This window comes from Eptesicus fuscus, chromosome 18, assembly GCF_027574615.1.
Source record: "Eptesicus fuscus isolate TK198812 chromosome 18, DD_ASM_mEF_20220401, whole genome shotgun sequence".
Taxonomy (NCBI): Eukaryota; Metazoa; Chordata; class Mammalia; order Chiroptera; family Vespertilionidae; genus Eptesicus; species Eptesicus fuscus.
This window is the reverse complement of record NC_072490.1, coordinates 9,471,652-9,494,359: the sequence shown is the minus strand read 5'-3', so window position 1 is coordinate 9,494,359 and position 22,708 is coordinate 9,471,652. Positions and strand designations below refer to the sequence as shown.

The 22,708-nt window shown below is 53.0% G+C and overlaps 1 protein-coding gene across 1 annotated transcript; it reads right to left on the bottom strand.

Moving 5' to 3' along the window:
- Nucleotides 1-14,093: 14,093 nt before the first annotated feature.
- CLEC3B (C-type lectin domain family 3 member B) lies at nt 14,094-19,982 on the bottom strand. The gene is made up of 3 exons (XM_008154358.3): nt 19,673-19,982; nt 16,734-16,832; nt 14,094-14,640 (listed from the first exon to the last, which is right to left on the bottom strand). The coding sequence occupies exons 1-3, from the start codon at nt 19,779-19,781 to the stop codon at nt 14,240-14,242; spliced, it is 609 nt and encodes a 202-aa protein (XP_008152580.2). The 5' UTR covers nt 19,782-19,982; the 3' UTR covers nt 14,094-14,239.
- Nucleotides 19,983-22,708: the final 2,726 nt, after the last annotated feature.

Here is a 22,708-nt window from a genome sequence, read left to right as displayed (position 1 = left end):
TTTGTAGAAAATTGACAAGTTGCAAATTATGTTGTCAGGTAGAGATGCAAATGAACTCTGTCCCACAGGAAAGAGAATATGGTTTTACTGCTTGGGAGGACCTGAGCCCGTTTTGTGTCTTAACTTTACCCTCTTATTCTACCATCATTTCCCCCACTGGATATATACTTTTACTATAGATTATGATCTTCAGAAAAATAAGTAAGTCTTGCAGGCTAAGTGTTTTTTTTTTCTAAAACAAGCTACCGCCTTCAAGAGAAAGAGAACAACGTGATTCTGAAGCGCTCAGCAATTCTGCTCCCCACGGTCACCCACTCAGAGCTCCCGGTGGGCTCCCCGCACTGTTGCCAGGAAGGAATGGAACAGAAGAAGACGTCATTGGTGGTCGGCTGCAGGAGACACAGCAGGAACTTCCCCATCCTGTTGGAAGGACAATCTGTTCCAAAGAAAGGATTGGAGGGAGGGGAGAAAACCAAGACCGGCTCTGGGGACAGTGGGGGATGAAGGATGCCCCCATGTGGGGCATCCCCCAAAGGTTTAGACAGAGTCTTGTCTCCTCATCCAGCAGCAGAGGCCGAGTTCGTTAAACTGGGGCTGTGCTAGCTGAAGACCTGCTTACCCTCCAGCCCTAGCGTGTCAGCCCTCTGAAGGCAGGGACCTGGCCTTTGTGTCCTCAGCACAGTCAGACACTGGGATGCCAAGGGGAGATGCCTACACTGAACACCCAGTCTGTCGAGGACTGGCCACATAAGGACGTGAGGGAACTTTCTGGGTGATGGAAATGTTCTGTGTCGTGTTGGAGGGGGTAGGTTCCATTGGGGGTAAATATTTGTCAAAACTGATCAACTGGCCCTAACCGGTTTGGCTCAGTGGACAGAGCATCGGCCTGCGGACTCAAGGGTCCCAGGTTGGATTCCGGTCAAGGGCATGTACCTTGGTTGCGGGCACATCCTTAGTAAGGGAGTGTGCAGGAGGCAGCTGATGAATGTTTCTCTCTCATCGATGTTTCTAATTCTCTATCCTCTCCCTTCCTCTCTGTAAAAAAATCAATAAAATATATATTTTTAAAAACTGATCAACTGTACACTGAGAATGGGTGCCTTTTCTTGTATGTAAATTACTCCTCAATAAAACTGATAGAAGAAGGAAAAAAAAACACTAATCAGGATTTCCTGTATTTTTTAAATGGTCTGATTCATTCTAAGCAGTGACTGGTTTGCAGAGACTAGACTTTGATCCCTGCCATTTTCAGTTTCTATTTGAAATGCAAACACTGATAAAGCAAATACTCCCGGATACCAGTGGAGGCAGAAGCCATTCCTCACATAATCACCTTTAAGAACAAAAAGTAACACGGAAGCAACAGAGAGGAATCGACAGGACTACTCCAGCCATGAAGACAGAAGAGAAGCAGTCCAGAGATGGAAGACGCTGACGTGGCCTTCCCATACTAGCAGTTAGCAGCTGTGCATCACTGCAGGTTGCACAGGACCAAACCAGAGAGAGTCGGACCTGCATTACCACCATTTGTCCACCATCCAGAACTGTAATGTCAGTGCTGACATGTACACATAAGGAACTGTTGGACATTGAAATTGGGTCTCAAAAGAACTGTTGGCCCAGAAAGAAACTCACTACACACTGATTCATTTGCCTGTCACCATAACCATTATTGCTTGTCTCATTTTCGGTTCTTATAAGTGTATTTCTAATAGCACATGATCTCACTCATCTAGGGGAAATAATGAACAACATAGACTGATGAACAAGAACAGACCCAGAAACAAGGAGGCATGGATCAGACTGTAGGGCCTCAGAGGGAGGGTAGGGAAGGGTGGGGGTAAAGGGGAGAGATCAACCAAAGGACTTGTGTGCAAGCATATGAGCCTAACCAGCGGTTAAGGACAACAGGGGTGTGGGGGCATGTGTGGAGAGGGGTGTGGGATGGGAATGGGGGGATGAGGACAAATATGTGACACCTTAATCAATAAAGAAATAAAAAAAAAGTAACATGGATTCATAATTCGGTATTAACTGACCAACTGGCCCCTTCATTTCAGCTGGCAAAAAGCAAAGGCTTTTGAAAATGTAGACGTAGAAAGAATGTTAAATGTTATCTAGTGACCAAGCCATTCATTTCACAGACGAGGAAACTGAGGCCCAGCTGAAGAAAGGATGATGGGGAAATGTGTACGTCAGAGGTGATCCTTACAGTCAGGGGTTAGATCTTTCCAGAAATCTTCCTCGCCACCTCTTAAAGGCAACCCAGTGAAATTTCTGCAAATAATCTCTTGGAGAAACACTGGCAACAGAGATACTTCCAATAAGTGGAGGTAAAAGTGGCTCATACCTTTTAAATAATGTCTAGTGTCAAGTCACTCTGGTATGCCCGGGATGCAGTTGTGTTTTCAATTATGTTTCCTATAAATAACATGGATAACAAGCGCCTTTAATAAAGTCTTTGTCTCTGGTGTTTAAAAAACAGTCATTCTAATTTATTTCCTCCAGGCCAGGGACATTGATTTTTAAGAGAAAAATTTACACTTGCTGCAGATGCTGCAAGCACAGACTTCTGGCACAGATAGATCAAGATGTTTCTGTCTTCAGATCCATGCCAAGGGTTGAGCAATAATTGAACATGGGGTCACATCGGCTTTGGTCTGTAGTGTGGGCAGCACTAAACGGTGTGGCCTTTGTTCTGCGGGGTATCCAATTCAGTTCCGTTATTTCAATTCACTTTTCTTGAAAACCTACTGTGTGCAAGACATTGTGCTAAGGCTAATTGGAGAAGTTTCCATGGAAAGTGCTATGAGGGAGGGTTCATTCATGGGTGGGAGGGTAGGAGAGCTCAGACCCAGGTGGGAGGGAAGAAGGGCAGAGATTGCAGACCTTAGGTGGTGGCAACCACTCATTTATTCAGCGAGCCTGGCATGCTTTCTCGAGCTGCTAAACAAGTAGAAGCATGAATGTGGGGCTGTGCCTAGAGGAGCAGTAATAAAATGTGATGAAGGCTCTTTGCCAATTTGTATTCAGTTTTCCCAGTTCTGAGCTTTTGTTCCTAGCCCCGTTCCCTAGGCAACAGACTACATTGCAAGTTATTTAGCAAACAAGCTACATTAATCTCTAAACCAATTAAAACATATTGCAATGATTTATCACTATTATTCTTTAGCTAATAACTTTCATTTTGGATACTGGGGAAAAAAGCCACCCACTCGATCACATCAGCAGCTAGAAGGTTAGAGATTGTGAGCCGGTAAGAGACAGGCTCACCTCAAGGTTTAATCTGGATTCCAAACCTCTGCAGAGAGAACTACTGTTTCTTTAAGAATAGCAACCTCATGTTCTCTCACCTGAAGGGGAGAGGGAACCATCCAGGAATACAAAGAAGCAAACAGGCTCAACTGGGTTGGGTGACACTCTGGGATACTCTTTTTTTTTTTCTTTTTTGTTAGTCCTCACTGGAGATTTTTTTCCATTGCTTTTTTTTTTTTTTTTGTAAGTTAGAGTGGAAGGGAGGGAAAGGAGGGGACGAGAAAGAAAGATGTCCGAGAGACCCATCTGTTCTTTGCCTCCCGCACATGCCCCAATCAGGTGCGTGCCCTTGACCAGGAATGGAACCCACAACCCCAAGGTGCACAGGCTGGCACTCTAACCACTGAGCAACACCAGCCAGGGCCACTCTGGGGCATCTGTGATCCGTCTCATCATGCCCAGCGTTTGGGGCAGAGAGGGCAGGCACATCTAGGATGCTTTCGTTCATCTCACGTTTCTGAATTGGCTTTTTCCAGGTCCCCCTTCCCCAAGTTCTTTGAGGATCCAAAGAACCAGGAAGAGGGTTTTCAAGATAATGGCTGTGCCAGGGATGAGCTTCTGCAGAACGCATACCGTCCCTGACCCCGGAGTGAGCCACCCTAAGGTGTGGGGTTCGTGATAACAAGAGGAAAGGAAAAGGGGGTCAAATGAGCTGTACCCCCCTTGGCCGGTCAGATTCTTCCAGCAAATTCCCAGGAAAGGGCTCTTACCACAGGGACCATGAAATAAAGGACGTCTCCTTCCCAGACATCTCGGAGGGCTACCCACCCTCCTCCCCCGAAATGACAACAGCAGAAACCCCCACCTGAGGGTCCTGGGTTACCTCAGCCCCAATCCTTCCAGACCTTCCTCGTGTACAAGGTCAAGCTCTTATCCTGGCGCCTGTGAAGCAAGAGCCAGAGTGCCCCTGGCCTCCCCTCCCGCTCAGCGCATGTTTTTATTTATTTATTTATTTGTTTGTTTATTTTATTGATTTCTTACAGAGAGGAAGGGAGAGAGAGAGAGAGTTCGAAACATCAAACCTATGAACCAGGTCCACACTCAACCACTCCAGCAGGCTAGGTTGCTATTTTTTTTAAAAATATATTTTTATTGATTTCGGACAGGGAGAGAGAGAGAAACATCTTCGATCAGCTGCCTCCTGCACACCCTCTACTGGGGATGTGCCCACAACCAAGGTACATGCCCTTGACCTGGAATCGAACCCAGGACCTTTCACTCCGCAGGCTGACGCTCTATCCACTGAGCCAAACCGGTTTCAGCTCAGCGCCCGCTTTTGAACCACGGTCCCCTCTCCCCTGCCTGTCTCCCACTTCCAAGCCACGTGGTTCCAAACGGCCCAAGGGGAGGACCACGGAGAAGCCCAGAGGGTGAGAAAGAGCCTTGGGGCTGGGAGAAGGGGGAGCCCCGCCCCCCAGGGCCCAGGGCCCAGGGCCAGGGCGGGCGCGGGGGGAGGGGCCCACCGCAGAGGCAGGGATCTGGAGGGGCGGTTGGGGCGGTTGGGGCGGTTGGGGCGGTTGGTCTCGCGCTGTGAGCAGGACCCCTCCGCCGGGGCGCCCCCCGTGCCTGCACAGCAGAAACAGAGCCGGTGCTGGGCTCAGGGTGCAGCCTGCAGAGGCGGCTGGGGGGCTCCGCTTCCCCGGAGAAGCCTCCCACACGGGCCTGGGGGTGGAAGTGAAGAATCTCGGGCCCTCATCGGGGCGCAAAATAAACCCCATTGACACCAGGTCGGAGGCCCCCAGCGTGAGAGACAAGAAGCTGCTGGGACCCCCGCCAAGAGCTGGCCAGGCGAGCGGCTGGCGGACACCTCACCGCGGAGGGCAGGAGGTCTGTTCTCAGGCCCCCGAGGCCCGGCTTTGGCCCACGTTTTCCTTCGGGGCATTATTTCCCCTGCGGGGGGCCCCCTAGAGTAGACAGCTGGACACGTCAGCAGTGTGACCGGGTGACCGCTTGGCCTAGGGCCACCCTGCTGAGCGCGTTCAACACGCCTCCCCGCTGCCCCTGCCCACCTGGCCCAGGGACGTCCAGGAGCCTTCCTGCCTCCTTTCTGCTTCTTTGTGTTCCTGGGTGGCTTCGGTATGGGTTTCCTCTCCCCTTCAGGCGAGAAAATACTAGGTTGCTATTCTTTTTTCCTTTTAAAAACATATATATTTTTATTGATTTCAGAGAGGAAGGGAAAGGGAGAGATAGAAACATCAGTGATGAGAATCATTGATTGGCTGCCTCCTACCCCCCCCCTCCCCCCCGCCACACACACACACACACACACACACACACACACACTGGGGATCAAACCGTGACTTCCTGGTTCATAGGTCCACACTCAACCACTGAGCCACTCCAGCAGGCTAGGTTGCCTTTTTTTTTTTTTCTTTTTTTAAATATATTTTTATTGATTTCGGAGAGGGAGAGAGAGAGAGAAACATCTTCGATGAGCAAATCCTGGATCGGCTGCCTCCTGCACGCCCCCTAGTGGGGATCGAGCCCGAGACCCAGGCATGTGCCCTTGACCACAATGGAACCAGGGACCCTTCTGTCTGCAGGCCTACGCTCTATCCACTGAGCCAAACCGGTTAGGGCTAGGTTGCTATTCTTAAAGCATCATAGAGGTGCCTGCCCTCTCTGTCTTTCCCTGCACCTGCCTGGTCCTCCCACCCCCAGCAAGTGCCTCTTTGCGTGCCGGTTAGGACTTCGGTGGCAGCCCTGGGAAGGTTAAGTGTATTTCCACTTTGCAAGCATGGTTCAAGGTCACAGAGCCACCAGAGTCAGCATTGGAGCTCAAGGCTCAGCTGTGCATACTTGTCATCATCTCGCCTTTCTTTTCTTTTTCTTTCATAGGTTGGATCCAGCGCCTCAGAGACAAAGGGAGAAGCTGGACTCAGACAGCCCCCTATGTTTCGATTCCAGATACCTGCAAGGACAAAGCTGGAGTGGCTGTTTGTGGCGATGAGGAAGCTGCTGTACATACATACATGAGGAGCCCTGAGCATCTCATAACCTGAGGAGCCTGAGCATCTCAGTGCAGCGTGTTCTGAGGACTCCTCACAGGACTCGAGCTGTGTTAAGGGCTATGGGGGGAACGTCACAGAAAGCAGTGCTTTGCTCTGGATTGGATGCTCTTAGGGTCGATTCCACGATTGGGTTTCTGTATACAAGGGGGTCAGACGAAAGCAACGGAGCTAGAGCCGTGGTTGGTAGAGACAGCCGTCACTCACTCGTCTTAGCTGGGGGTGGGCAGTGATTGATGTGGTGTGCGCAGTGGCCTCATGTTGGTCTGTGCTCAGACGTGATTGCAGAACGGTCTCGTTTTGCCCGCCCTCCTCTGATGTTGGTGGATCGGGATCGGTGAGATGGGCTTCTGTTCAGCAGGAGAAGGCGGCGACGAGCTGCGAGCACCTGGCCAGGGCTGCTTTTCTCGTTCTCACTACAAAGGCAAAGCCTCACCCTCACCCCGGCCTCCCTGCGTCCCAGTCTCATATCTTCCTGGTGGGGTGATGAGGGCCCTCACACAGGGAGTGGAAGAGGAGGAGGAGGGATGGACCAGAATGAGGGGGATTTGTTTGGGGGTGGGGGTGCAATAGCATCTTAGCTCAGAGGATTTGTATTTGTCACTGAGTGGATCCAGTGGAATCCCGAAGCCATACTGGGTTGGGAGTTGGGGGTGGGGGGTTGGGGGGAGAGGAGTGAGGATAACATTGGTGTGCAGGTCGCTTCGGCATTATGGGAGGAAGTTCCAGGGACGGGTGGGGAAGGCAATAAGAAGTGGCCGTTCTTAATATCGATAATCCTCACAGGCCCCTCTCTTGGGAAACAAAGGTAGTGTGGGCGTACATTGCAATTTTCTGGTACGTCCTGATTTTAAGTAATACGACTATCTTATTACCTTGGATGTAATGTTGCTATAGATTGTTTTATATAATTTTAATTTTATTTTTTTCGTGAAGGGAATCCATTTCTTCTCTGAGCCTCTGAGAAGCAGGCAGCAAAATGGGACTTAAAGTGCAAGAGATTTATTGGGGGAAGGATTGGGAGAAGAATCAACGGCAGGGAGCCTCTGAGTGAAGAGACGGGGGAGAGGGACTGGGCAGAAGAACCACAGAGGGCAGTTCGATTCTGAGAAAATCTTGTCCTGGCCACTGGGGAGGCGCCCAGTCTAGGCGGGCGGGCGGGCGGGCATGGTGCAGCACGGATGCCCCTGCCTTGCTCAGTCATTGCCCAGGCGCCAACAGGGAAAGGCTGGTCTTGTGTCCCCCGGGGTGGCCGCCGAGCTGTCAGTCAACTCTGCTCCTTGCAGCAGGTTTTCTTAGAGCATCTGAGCACCTCCCTCCCAGCCCTGTTTCAACTGCTGGTACTACTTGCTTTGAGCCTTCGAACCAGCTCAAGTTTTCCTAGAAGCAGAGCCAAGAGGGGATTAGACATGCAAGAATTTTATTAAGGGAAGTGCCTGTGGAGGATACAAGGAGGAAGAGAGCCCTGGCCGGGGGTGCTCATCGGTTAGAGCGTCCCTCAGACCAAAGGGCCCGGTTCCTGAGTTGCAGGTTCGATCCCTGGCCTTGCCTGGGGTGCGTGTGGGAGGCAACCAAACGATGTTTCTCTCTCACATTGATGTTTCCCCCCCCTCCCTCCCTCCCTCCCTCCCTCCTCTCTTCCAGTCTCTCTAAAACTCCATGAAAAAAATATCCTCAGGTGAGGATTACCCGCCCCCCCTCCAAAAAAAAAGGGTGGGGGAAGGAAAACCCTATACAAATGTGATGGGAGTGGTATACTGCTGGTGAATAAATCAATTCATAGAGGAAATTTTTAAAAATCAAACTTTGTTAAGTCATGTGTCCTGAATTTTGGCTTGGGAAATATGGTTTCTTTGTAAGGCGTGTGAAGTGGTGGATTTGGAATTTGAAACATCAAAGTCTGTCTCGGTGCCGAGCCGGCATGGCCATGGGTGAGCCTGAGAGGGGGCGGTGAAGGATTGAGAAAAGACAGACAAGAGAATAAAGCTGATGCCGGGTGGGACGCTGCTCTCTGATGGAGACACAGAGCCCGGCCGGTAAGCTGAGTCTCTCTATTATAGCCAGATTCCACAGGGCAAAGTAAGGGCGTGGTTGCAATGTTCTCATGAGTTTAGAATCTACTCAATTACGTGCACCTGAACGCTCTCAAGCCCTCATCACTCAGCCACACGGGACCACAGGTTCAAGCTTACAACTATAGCCTTTGGCTCTAATTGTGCTGGGACTTGCACGTGGTTTTGCCCTGAGAGGGTCGTGCCCTCTCATTAGTCCCAGGCTTGAAGCTGTCCAAACGCTGTGGCCACTCTCCTTGTGTCTCAACTAATGCTTTTTGCACTTCCTGTTCCGGCTTCACAGGCCGCTGGCCCTAGCTGTTTCTCAACTTCTCAACGGGGGTAGAGTGGGGGGTCGATTTTGCTTCGCCAGGGGATGTTGGGTAATTTCTGCAGACATTTTTTCTTTTTTTAATGTTGAAAGTATTGAGAGAGAAACAGCGGCAGGTTGCCTCCACGTGCGCCCCAACCGGGGATCGAAACCGCCGCCTTTTGGTGTACAGGACGATGCTCCAACCAACTGAGCCACGTGGCCGGGCCGTCTGCAGACATTTTAGCTGTCACAGCTGGCACCCAGTGGGTAGAGGCCGAGGTGCTACTAAACATCTTACGAAGCGCAGAAGAGCCCCCGGAGCAGAGAATGATCCTGCCCAGGTCGTCGGTAGTGCTGAGGGCGAGAAACTGCCCTGCTGATCCTCTCCATCCTCTTGCAAGGAATCAGGCAGCATGGCTGACTCAAATGGGCTTAGAGGGGAGACCCCCAGGGACAGGAACCCTTACAGGTATAAGGCTCGAGTGCCTAATGCTTCAAAAGAAAGGCCAATAATCAATACGTCCGAGTTTGGAATTAGGAAAGGTTTAATGATTGGGAAGGCGCCAACTGAGAAGATGGGAGAACTAATCCTCAGATCCCTCTTAAGCAAGCCCCAAATTCAGGCGTCTTTTATGTCAAGGGAAGGGAGGAGGGTGTGGTCAGTAGACAGTGAGACAGCTAGGCGCCAACAGGGATCCAAGACGGCATCGTCTGGACCTGCTGCGAGCTGCCTTCCAACTGGGCTCACCCAGCGGGAGCACCTGCAGGCCCTGGAGGCTGTGCATAGACAGCTCTGTGCCCCAGGCCACACTCTGTGTGTGGCTGTGTCCTCCATACAGAGATGGCTTTCCTGGCCCTTCTGCCCCTCGGTGCTCCTGGCTGGCCTTGGAATGCCCCAACAGCCCCTTGCTGGTTTGCTCATGCTTCCCATATCTCTGTCAATACAGGAGTCACATGTGCCGCGCCTGCACAGCCGGGTTCGGTGAGCCTGACGGGGGGTGGTAAAGGATTGAGAAAAGACAGACAAGAGAAGAAAGCTGGGTCTGCGTGGGCTCTGCCCTCTCTGATGGAGAGACAGCGCCACGGGCTACAAGCCAGGTCTTTATTTTATAGCCAGTTTGCATGAGGCAAAGTAAGGGCGTGGTCAAGATGTTTACAACATTCTCGTCGGTTTCGAACCTACTCAATTACATGCACCTGAACTCTATCAAGCCCTCATCACTTAGCCACGTGGGGATACAGGTTCGGACCATAAGGTCAAGCTTACAGCCATAGCCTTTGGCTATAATTGTGCTGGGAGGGCTTTGCCCTCCAAGCTAGGACTTGCACGTGGCTTTGCCACGAGAGGACCGGCACCCTCTGATTAGTCCGAGGCTTGAACCTGTCCAAACACTGTAGCCGCTCTCCACAAGGTCGTTTGGGAACTTTAAAAACAACTGTGCAAGCTGAAACCTTGCAGGACAAACTTAATAATCAATGGGGAAAGTTCGTTACATATGGATGTAGGTGAGTTCCCTAAGAATATGGGGCTCAGGACAAATGGGGCAGTTGAGGCTTATATATAAAATTCTGGACTAAGGAGAGGCAGGCCAGGGTCTGGGACTTCAGAGGGAAGGTAGGCAGTTCACAGGTAGATGAGCGAGAGCAAGCATCTGGTAAACAAGTGGGACACAGAGGGGAGCCCTTCTAGATTCTTCCCCATCTGCTACACTTAGGTCAGAATTTGATGCTAAGGTGATGCTCCCTTTCTTTAAGCAGGTTTTTCCTAGATGAATTCCTTTAAGCATGGGGAGAGTCTTAAAAAACAGCTTAAAATAATCCATGTTCCCAAGAGGCATATTTTGACAAACTCTGCTTCCCCTCACTGGCCACTCAACCTCCCTGTGTGCCCCAGTTCTTTCACCTGAAGATGGCATTGACCTTGGAGATGGTTCTCGCTGTCTGTGTCCTCACATTGCATGACACGCCAGTGCATTCTAGTGGGGAAAATGGTTAGTTGTTTTGTAGGCTGTGCCATGATTTTTAGCTTGCAAGATTCATAAACCATGCTCATAAATGAGTCACCCATGAAAAGCAGGCGACATAGAACCTAGCATCAGGCTTCAGAAATAGCCCTAGAAAATCTGGAAGGAAAAATGTGTTTTTACAGAAGCCCCTGCCACCAGTCACAAGCACACACCAATACACACCACTGTCAGCTCCCTTTTACAAACCTTTCACACATCAGGAAGCATCTGGAAACTTTCAAGCTTCAAGGTTTTAATGTATATAACAGATGGGATATGGGCTTTGGAACTCACCAGACCTGTGATGGAATTCCAGCCCCATAGATGGGTGTTCTTTAAAAAAATTAACCTCTCTCTACCACATTGTCCTCAATTATAAACTCGGTTTAGTAATCCCGGTCTCCTAGGTTATTATGAGTATTAATGAGACAATTTCTGGGTTATTGCCAGGACATGGCAAGGGGCTTCTGAGCCTGGCCCAGTACACATTAGGAGCATACACATTGCTCATTTTATTAATATCTCCATGCTCTCTTAGCAAAGCCAAAATCAAAGGAAGAAAGTGCCTAGAGGTTTAAGGCATCAAGGACACATCAGTGGAGGGACATTTTCTTTCCTTGTGTGTGACTTTATTTTTATTGAAGAGAGAGAAATTTGTTGTTCTACTTATTTATGCATTCATTGGTTGATTCTTGTATGTGCCCTGATTGGGGACTGAACTCACAACTTTGGTGTATCGGGACGATGCTCCAACCAACTGAGCTTAGGGCCAGGGCGAGAGTCACTCACCTTTCAAATACATTGTTCTCAGAGAAAGGGTTTTAGGCCAGTGCTCTTCAAACATTTTGCTAGCATCCTCTCAACCCATTTACTGTTAGCACACAATGGAGCAAAACATCACAGGTCTAGTGTATATTTTTATAAACATGGATTTTTCTTTTTAAATTGGTTCACACATCATAAAATGAAGCAGAGTTCTGCATCAATAATTCAATCATTTTTAGAGCTGTAACTGTTGAGCAACATTGATCAGATAAGTTGGTGGGACTAAAGAGTGACGTCTCACCGAAACCGGTTTGGCTCGGTGGATAGAGCGTTGGCCTGCGGACTGAAAGGTCCCAGGTTCCATTCCGGTCAGGGGCATGTACCTTGGTTGCGGGCACATCCCCAGTGGGGGGTGTGCGGGAGGCGGCTGATCGGTGTTTCTCTCCCATCGATGTTTCTGACTCTCTGTCCCTCTCCCTTCCTCTCTGTGGAAAATCAATAAAAATATATTTTAAAAAAAAAGAGTGACGTCTCTTAATACCTGACCTCCTCAGGTACAGGTCAAAGTGTTCTCTATTGGAATCCTCGCAAAAGAACTGTTCACCCAGTCTTTGCTTCTTCGACACTACACCAATATTTCACATTGTTGTGAAGGCAACACACCAACGCAAAGAGGGAAAGGGTGGTTGTGAAAGAGGCCTCAACCTAGTAGAGCAACACAGAAGCCGACAATCTAGAAACTGATTCCTTATCATTGCTCATAAACTCCCTGGAAAATGCTCCTAATTTTGTACCTCTGGGCCAGGGCTGAGACTAGTGAAGTGAGTGATGCACTCACCTGGGAAGGAAAAAAAACTCAGTAATCATGATACATAATGCTTGAATGAGATATTTTTTGAAACAAAAATTAATGCAAAAAAATCCGTGGTGAACAAAACATCGAAATTTAAAATAAAAATCCCAGGACAGGTGCACCCCAGCTCCAAGTCCACAGGTGTCCCAAATGTAAGAGCCGGCGGCTGATCCAAGATGAGTAACAATTCTCTTGCCCCTACTGCCACCTGCTGCCGGAAGTGAGTAATTCTCGCTGTCTGGCCAACTCGGTGTCCCAGGGCCCCTTCCCCAGGCGCTCTACCTTGGCAACCGCTGGCCACCTACTTCCTGCTAGATGGCTGAGTGGACTAGAAAGAGCCCAAGGCTCAGCTTTAAGACCTAGATCGGAGTGTCAGCGTTGCCTCTTTGCTGGGCCTTCTTCTTGAACAAGTCACAGCACCCTTCTGAGCCCGAGGTTCTGCACCTAAAACGGACCTCATTACCTCTTCCCATAATTGAGCAATTACGTGAGACTTTCTGTGACGATGCCAAGCAGGCTGGCCAGAAGTATGCTGCCTCAGCCAGCCCACCCACGACCATGGATCAAATCAAACTGTCACCAATTTATTACCGAAGGCGAGACACTCCAAAAGACAACCGTGCCGAACACGGTGCTAGAGAAGTCCAGGCAGTGGCCAGTGCCATGGCCAGTGGGACAAGGAGTGCTTCCTGTAGGAGGTGTCATTCGAGCGGAACCTACGGGACTGGAAGGGCCAGGTCGGGCCAAGAGCTAGCCAATAGCCTCTGGGGATCGCTAGGCCACTTCTGTTTTATCTCGGGAAAATTCCAGCACATGAAGCAAGCATTAGAGGGATGGTAGTAAGGCCAAGGCCCTTGAAATCAGCCCTGGGTTCAATCCTGGCTCTGCTCCTTACGAGCTGTGTGACCAAAGGAAAAAAATCACTTAACTTCCTTGGGCCTCAACTTCCTTCTCTAGGGAATGGGGCTAATAAGACAGTTTATCCTGGCGGGTAAGATTAAATAAGATGACATACAGCTCCTGCAATACGGTGGCTCAAGGAGTGGCAGCTGCTTTTGTTAACATGGGGACTTCTGTGAGGAGTGGGAAGAACAGGGACACACCAGTCAGGCAACCCTGGCAATTGTCATAGTTGGCTTCTGGAAACCCCCCTCCCCCGCCCCAGTGTGTTGGGCAAGGAGGGGGGTGCTGATCCCACTGTGGGCAGCCTCTGCTCTCGCCCACCCCCACCCCCACCCCCAGCAGGACTCAGCATATAAGTGCACCCCAGAAAGGGAGTGTGTGGGGGTCTCCCCGCCCTGAGGTTGGGGAGGGGATGCTGGAGTCCAGCCGCGGGAAGCGGAGTTTAGAGAGAGGCCTGGAGATGGGAAGGCTGGCTGCGGCTTAGATGACAACATTGGAGCAGTGCTCATTCCCCACCTTGACAACAGATGCAGGAAAATGTCCTTGCTTTCAGGAAACAGGGTCCGGAGCATCACGCCTGCAATTCACTGCCCAATGGTTCAGAAAAAGTAAAAGGGCAAAGCAAATAAGGGGGAATGTTTATGTCTGGAGAATCGAATTGAAGGGCACACAGGAATTGTTGCATCTTTTCTGTATGCAGGAAATGGTATGAAAAATAAAAGTTATTTTTTAAAAAGGCAGCAGCCGTCAGGGTTGTCTTCCTCCTCCCTCCCTGAAGCTCTCCTCTCCGGAATCCACTCGCGGTGTGAAACGCGCGTGTCCAGCCGCCTTCACACGCCCCAGCACCCCGCACCCCGCACCCCGCCCGGACGCAGCCAGTCTCCAAAAGCTGCACCGACTTTATTTGCAAAAGGGGGCTCCAAGCACTGCAGGGCATCTGCGAGCAGGGGTCCGAGGCTGGAAGGCCCCCACAGCCCCCGGTGGCCCCCACGACCCTGCCCCCCTCCTCCTCGGGGGACCCCAGGCTACACGATGGCGAACTGGCAGATGTAGGGCAGCTTGTCGCGGCATCGCTTGTCGAACCACTTGCCGTTGGCCGCGCCGGCCAGGGCGGCGCAGTTCTCGGCCTTGCCACCGTCAGGCTGCGCCGTGATCTCCGTCTCCCAGTTCTTGTAGGCGATGTGGCCGCCGGTCATGTCCACCCAGTCGCCCTCCGCGGCCATGTCGTTGAGGCCCAGCCAGATCTCGGCCTCGCTGCCCACGCTCTGCCGCAGGTACTCGAACATCGCGTCGTTCTCGGAGCCCGTCTGCGGGGTGCCCAGCGTGCCCCCGCGCGAGATGCAGTCCTCGCTCGCCTCGTGGAAGGTCTTGGCCTGGGCGAAGGCCAGAAAGCACTTCATGTGCACCTTGGTGCCCTTCAGGCAGACTGGGAGGGGAGAGAGGGCCGTCACCCAGGTCCCCGGTCCCCGAGCCAAAGCGCCCACTGACCGTCACTGCCAATATTCTGTTGCTGTGCCCTGGTCGTGACCCCCTGGATTCAGGCAGAAAACTAGACTAAGACAAAGCCTGAGCACAGTGCTGGGCTTGCTCCTGCCGCGCCCTCTGCTGGCAGCCCCTCTGTATCTCCCTCCTCCTCCTTTCAGGGTTCCAGGGAGTCACTGCATGAATGTATGGAGGCTTCTGGGAACGGGGCCATGGCAAGGTCACCTCTGCCTCCCTGTGTCTGGCAGAGGCTCGCTGGATGGGGACCTCACATGTGGTTGCTGATTGGGGGAGAAAAGGGGCAGATGCCAGGAGGAGGGTTGCTCCCCTAACCCCTCAACGCTGGCTAGGTCAACAGAGCTCCGGTCTGCTTTGGGTGGGCTACAGACAAGGTGATCTGCAGGTGGTGGTGGTGGAAAGGACGATGAGAGGGAGAAGGTCCCCAAGGAGGCCCAGAGACCGTGACCTCCTGGGACTCAGCTGAGAAGAGGGGCTCTTGGGATCTCCATATGCCATGGACTTTGTGCAGGGAGGTCCCCACCACATGCCCTCGCCTCAGGGGAAGGTGGCACCTGCGTTATCAGGACTTGGCACAAGCACAAAGCTTAGACATGAGAGAGACCCTGGAGCTTTCCTGCCCCTCTATCCCCACCCCGTCCACTCTACAGATCAGGAAACTGAGGTCCAGAGTGGCACTGTGCTCATGCAGACACTGTGGCTGATCCAGCCAGCACCCCTTCCCACTCCCCGCTCCTTGTCTGTCTCTAATGCAGAAATGAGCTACTTCCAGATTCTCTTGTTGTCTAAGCTACTCTTAGGTTTTCTATTACTTGAAGCTAAAACATGGTAGCCATTTCCTTCCTAGAGTCCCTTTCCCCCACCGGCCAGGTTAAGCACGTTAGCCAGAGTCCTGTGTGTGTCCTCCCTGAACAGAGATTTATGGAGTGTTGATATGTGGCAGGCGCTGTGCTGGGCAGGGTGGCGGGAGAGACAAGGGCAACCAGAAGCAAACTTGGCTGCTGTGTTCCTGGGGCTCATAGCATAGTGGGAGAGGCAGACATAAATCAACACATGAATATAACATGACAAATGGCCATAAATGAGATAAAAGAAAGAACATTCTGTGAGAGCTTTTAACTGAGGGGCCTGATTGAGAAGAGGGATTAGAGACTTTGAGATGGTGATGCTGGAGGTATTTATTACGTGGCTCTTGGTGGAGCAGTTCAGGCCACCAGAACAGCATGTGCAAAGGCCCTGTGGCAGAGGGACAGAAGGATGGCAGTGTGGATGCTGAAAGAAGAGATCTGAGAGGGAGAGGATGTGTGAAAACTGCCCAGTGCAAAGGATTTGGAGGTTTCTGAGGAGGCAGCAGGGGAGGGGACTTGGCTGCTGGGTAGAAAATGGAGGCGGGGTTATAACAATAGGCCCACTGCATGGGTTTTCTGTGAAGAATGAGTCGATGGCCCGGCCGGTGTGGCTCAGTGGTTGAGTGTCAACCTATGAACCAGGAGGTCACTGGTTCAGTTCCCAGTCAGGGCACAGGCCCGGGTTGCAGGCTCAATCTCCAGTGTGGGGCATGTAGGAGGCAGCCAATCAACGATTCTGATCATTGATGTTTCTATCTTTCTCTTCCCTCTCCGAAATCAATAAAAACATTAAAAAAAAAAAAAAAAAGTGACAGTGTCAGCAAAGCTGCTGACACACAGGGGGTGAAGCCGACGCCCCCTACGGCTGCAGAGCCTGGCTGAGTGAGGGTCTCCCAGGAATAGTTAGGGTGGTGCCCCCTCTGCTCCACAGAGCGCTGCAGGGGTCCCGCTTCCAGTGGGTGATGATGGATGCTGTGGGAGAGCTTTTGTCCTTTGGGACATTCCCACTCCCACATACCAGGGGGCCTCCGAGTACCGGATGCCCTGGCCTATGGGGCTGGCCCAGTGGAGCCAGCGGGGTGCTGGCCAGAGGCCTCGGGCGCACTGCTGCCTGCCCGCCTGAGCCCTTCTCTCCGCTCACTGCTGCCCAGAAAGGCCGCCACACACTCACCCGTCTGCAGGGCCTGTTGCTCCTTCAGCAGGGCCACCTCCTGCGCCAGGATCTCCAGCTGGCTCTTGAGCTCCTCAAGCATCTTCGGGCTCACAACGTCTAGGATGAAGTCAGGAGGACACGGAGGTGATGGTGAACATGGGAGGAAGGCAGGAGGGATCGGCAGAGCAGAGGGAGGGGAGGGGACCCCATCTATCAACCATCAGGGACAAGGGGAAAGGACTCCCCTCGACCTTGACCTCTTGGTGTATGCTTTGTCTCTCTGTCTGCTGGTGACAGTGTAAGTATTCGCTCAGGATTTGCCTCTGCCAGGGGGACCTGTCACTTGCTCTTGCTGAGGTGGGGCATTTGCTCAGGGGCATTGCTGGGGTTCCTGTGGTGTTGGGATTGGCAGGGGCTGGGCTGGGGGTGCAGGCAGAGTCTTCCGTGGCCACCAACCATCCAGCCACCCTTCCAGCTCCGAAGAGAACGGAGCACAGGAAGCAGGGCCGGGGCCCTTGAGACCTCCCAGGTCCCCCTCTCCAGGCAAGAGGAATAAGACCCAGATCCAGCCCGGGACCGAGTGTGGGGGCACAGGTAAGGGTGCGCGTGGCCTCGGAGGTCACACGGATGCCCGTGACCTGGAGCATGAATTCAGCGCTCGGCCTCTCTGAATTCAGTTTCCTCATCTGTAAAGTGGGAAGTAGCAGCCCCACCTGAGAGGACTCCGCAGAAAACTGGAGACGACGAGAAATAAAGCTTGTGAACAGTGCTGGGCTTGCAATCAGCCCTGTGAGCTGCAATGTTTCTACACCACCGCTTCACCGACGGCAAACTGAGGCCAGACGGAAGCAGCTCGCCCAAGATCGCAGGGCCAGCAGCTGGCAGGGCTGGCCTGAACCCAGGCCACAGGGCTCCGAGCTTGACCTTGCCCGCCTCTGACAGCACAGACTCCTATCGTGAGCCCCAGGCCCTGCAGGGAGCTGGTGAGCGAGAGGTCTTTCTACGTGTGTGCAAGTTGAGAGCTGTGTGGGTGGACCCGTCTTCCTGAAATCCCAGGGACTTTAAGAAAGCTGTGCTCAGTTCTGGGGGGGGGGGGGGGGGGGGCGGGGAGGGGAGGAAAGGGCTTCCATGGTCCATTTGGCTGGGCCTGCATGAAGTCCACAGTCATGAGAGGTGAGGTCAGAGCCTCTGTCCATCCATAAGATGTCTTGGCAGGGGAATGGCAGGAAACAAATGCAAGCAAAACCACACTTGTGTGTACAGAAATTCGTGCTGCAACTTATCAGATATGAGGAAAGTGACGCCCAGATGAGCAAGGCCAACAAGGGCGGGTGTGGGCTGGGAAAGTAGACTGGCGGGGTTGTGTGTGCCTCCCCCGGGCCTCTGCCTCAGCCAGTCCGCAGCAGCTCTGTCCCCGTCACGTGGCGCACCGGCACGGGGTGCCACGTGAGGTGGCACAAGTTGGGCACTACAGGAGGGCACTCAGCTAAGGGGGCACCCAGGGCCGTGAATCCAGGCCTAAGCCTTGCCCTTGGCTGTGCTGGGTCAGACCACAGACGGGGCGGGTGCCGTTCTATAATCTGTGTGTGCAAGGCAGCCTCCAGGGACTGGCCAAGGAGGAGGTGCTACAGTGCTCCACCCGAGGAAGGTGTGGGAGGAGGGGGTCCCTACAGCTCGGGGTGAGGAGTCAGCAGGGCCTCGCCCCAACGCTCTGTCTCTGAGGCTCAGATTCCTGATGTGCGATTGGAATGGATGTCCTCCAGCTTCTGTGCTAAGGACCTGTGACCCCTGTGAGGCCATCCTGCGACCTGAGCTCCTGGCCCAGATGTGGCCACGTGGCCCCTGGAGTTCCCGCTGCCTGAGCCTCCCTGCGAGCCTCGCCTCTGGCTGACCGGCTTTTCTCCCCAGAGGTAATCACTGTTACTAACTCTAATAAAGGCTTCCAGAAAAATTCTACACCTGCACAAGTAAATAGGATTTTTCCTGTAAATTACCTTTTCAAAACAAAGGCCAGCACACTATCCATTCCGTTTTGAACTTTTCTTTGCTCGCTTTATAAACAGAACCTTGGAATTATTTTCCATCAGCTCGGCCTGTTCTTTGTCACCCCCGTGGGTCTCTGATCCTGATGTACCTTTATGTACACACTCCACTATCCACGGCCAGAGGCGGCTCCGAGGGGGCCTGAGGGCGCCCACGCGCCCCTCCCTGCGCTCTCGTGTTTCTGCGCTCGGACCTGGACCTGGTGCGCCTGGAACTCGCCCCGCCTGAGCCCTGTGGGGGTGACAGCCCCGTCCATTGCCATGGCGCTTCACTGGTGTTGTCTCAACACAGCTCGAGGTGACTTCACTGCGGGCAAGGCTCCCAGGGCAGGCCGTGCCGCAGCCAAGGTGACCCAAGGACACCCCAAACCCCAGGGGCACAGAGGGAGAAAAAGCTGCTTCCGGTGTCCTAGTTTGAGTTTCAAGGCTGGGATATGCTGTGGAACCAAGAATTAACTTATTCCTGCCCCCCTTCTGCATCAAGTATATCCTATGTGCCAGGCACTTTTTAAGTTTTGTATCATCAGATCCTCATGACAACCTTTGGGGAAAGGCCAGGACCCCCCACTTTACAGCTGAGAAACCTGAGGTTCGGACCTTGCAAAGCAGAGCCATTGGCTCTCTCCGGTGAGGGTTGAGCACCTTCAGACGGCTGAGCAAAAGGTTTGACTTCTTTAAAACATCGAGGGGGAGAGGAGTGGATGTCAGTTCTGATGATCTGGAAGGTTCTTTCAGACTGTGAGAGTCAGTTCTTTCTGGCAGCCGCCCCTGCTACGGAGAACACTCCCAGGCCCCAGGGGGACTTTGCTAATGCTCTCCGGACTCTTCCAGAAGGAAAATGAGCCCCAGGACCCAGCGAAGGAGAGGGCGACCAGCTCCCTGGAAGATGGGGAGGTGCCCTGTCCCCCTCCTTACCTTTCTTGGCATTTGCAGCCTTCTTGACCTTGGGGGACGGTGGCTCGGCCGTGACCTGGGTCAGGAGGGAGAAGAGGCAGAGGAGCAGGTAGGCCCCCCAAAGCTCCATGCTGCTGCCGCCTGCAGTGCGCCCGGGTCGGAGAGCAGTGGCGCTGTGACCAGGCTGCACGGCTTCAGCAGCTGCCGCGAGGACCTCCGTCCAGGAAACCCTCCCAGACTTGGCGGCGGGCGCACCCAAGCAAAACAAAACACAACGCCTGCAGAGGGGGAGGCTGGGAGCTGCAGAGCCTCGCCTCCCAGGGAACAGCCCCCAGCGTCCTGGCCCTGCCTTCTGAAATATTTTCTAGGATTCTGAAAAACACATGATAGTGTTCGCAGCTCACACCCAGGGCAGGTGTGGAGACACGCCCTTCCCTGGAATTAGCTCAGAGAGGCTTCCCAACAGCAACATGAGGGAAGTCCTGTCATCTCCCCATTTTACAGTTGCAGAAACTGAGGCTCAGGGAGGTTAAAGGACTTACCCACGCTGCTCAGATGTTGGAAGCAGCACCAGTATTTAAACTAAGCAGGGCGGTTCCAGAACAGTGGATGTTAGGGATGTTCGTTAGGAAGAAGTGCTTAAGGCAGAGGGGAACATGCCGGTATGACACAGAACCAGCTTGGATTTGGGTCCAAGGGCTAAAGTCAGGGGTCTGAGCATCAAAATGGCAGCTCGCAGTGGCCGCCTGCTATGGATTCGCCAACAACCCCGGAGAGTCTGTGGGTCTCATCCTCCCAGCGTGAGGGATCGCTTGTACCGGCACCATCGCCCAGGCCTCTGCCAGCGAGGGCGGCAAGCAGGGGCAGCTGCAGCCAGGTGACCTGCGGCTAACGTTCATGAGGACCCCACCCTCAAGGAAATGTCCCTGCACTAACGCATCCCCCCTCCCCAGCCTTTTTATACCCACTCCCCCCCTGCCCCCCGCCAAGAATGATCCTCCTAACAAAGCTCAGAGGCAGAAAAATCAGGAGAGCTCTAAAAGGCCCATTTTAGTTTTCAAGTTCCTGTTGTTTTTTTCCTCCAAACTGTTGGAAGTCTGAGTTATAGAAAACACTCTCTGGCTACCCCACCCATGTCAGCCCAAACAGCAGGAAAACTTCTGGCCCAACATCACCCCTACCCCCACCCCCACTCCCGCCTGCACAGATGTTTCCTCTCAGCTCCACTGGCCCAAGTCAGAGAGCTGCGACCGCCCGCCAGGGAGGCACAGAACTTCCCACGCTCTCCTCACAGGTAAGTGTCCAGGGTGCGAATCTCCAAGAGCATTGCAAGGGCGGTCTCAGCCTGAGTCAAAACCACACACAGGGCCTGCAGCCTTGGCCTCGTGACCCTGCTGAGGGAAGTCCTCTGTTCCAGGCCTCGTTGGCCTGGTGGTCAGCCCTTCATTCAACAAGGATTGCCTCTGCTCTGTCCCTGGCCTTGCGATGAGGGCCTCTGGTAGTGAACTTCACTGCTTCTCAGTCCCATCGCCCTGCTGCCCACCTCCGGCCCTTGGGTGGGACATTGCCCTTCCTCCAGGGCAGCCAGGTCCGGGACGAGGCTCCGGTTAAAGCATCTCCTGAAGGGACCGTGTTAAAAACGAAAGTGCTCTGATGTATTTCAAAATGGCCCCTTTGTCCCTCCTCCTGCACGAGGGGAGTATTTCTCCAAAATTCACTGTGGGGACCAGGTGGAGCTCCTGGAGATAAACACACAGAAATGTGGGCCCGATGCCCAGGCTCCCCTGGAGCTTAGAACTCCTGGAGCTGCGCGCTGAGCCTCCAGCAGCTCACGGGGTGGCGCAGGTTTCCCCTCCTGGTTCTGGCCCTAGAGGGTTCAGCCCCAGTGTGAGTCTCTGATTTGCCTGTTGGTCTCTCCAATTTGGGGAGCAGAGGTTTGCCCTGTGACCTCACTTCTCTCACAAGTTTAAGAAGAGTTGTTGCCTTTTCTGTGGCTCTACGTGACTGCCAGGCCCAGGTGTCAGGGGGCTACCAGCAGCGAATTAGGAACAACTTCAGACCTCTTTGTGGGGACACTGACCCCCTTTCCAGACATGGCGCTGGCCCAACACCCCCAGGACCCGCTCCCCTTCTAATCCCCTGGCACATGCCAAGCCAGGTTTTGCCATTATTTTGATGAGTAACCTAGTTCTTCCCACAGCAGGAACCGTATCTCCTGGAGGCAGTGAGGGAAGCGGGTGTGTGCGTGTGCGTGTGTGTGTGCGTGCAGAGGTTAACAGGCGTCATCTCGCGAGGCCTCTGACTCAGGTATGGTCTTTGCAAGGCAAGTGGCATAGTTTCTTTCAGGAGATGATGCTCTCCTTTAGCTGGGGGTGGGGCTTCGGCCTGCAAGGGCCAGACATTTCTAATAAACGCCTCGCCTGGAGACCTTGCCTGTCGCTGTTTTGTTGCATTTGCGATGTACACTGCTTACCGCTGTCATATAAGTAAATAACAATGAGGAAGTAATAACACAAGAATAAACTGTTTCTCACACTCATACTGCAAACCTCCTTTTGCCCCACCCCGCATTTCTCTCCTTCCTTTATTCCCACTGTAACTGCTGAGCCCGGCAGCGCAGTGGGAAGCGGTTGTACGAGTGGCCCGGCAAAGCCTCACCCGTCTCTCATCTGCCTGATGCCTTTAATCATCAAGACCAAAGGTTTCTACACTTGACTCGATTCTAGCTGGCCCTGACCACTGCCATGCTCTGTCACAGTCCACCAGGAGCAGGGCGGAGGGACAATCCCTGGAAAAACGCTAAAAAATAGTGACACCCAGGCTGCGTTCTCAACAGGGCAGCGGCTCCAAGTCTAAGTGTGGGCAGCTGCTTCTCTCTGCAGGGACAGGCCTGGCCATGCAGAGGAGGTGCCCATGCCAGGCCCCCTGGAGCAGCCTGCATGGCTCCCACGTGCTCTTCCCGTTGGGCAATCCATGCCTAGCTCCTTACCCTACTTGTCTAATTGAAATGCAGAGCGAATGCCATGGCCGAACTTCCCTTCATGAAGCAGCGCCTTC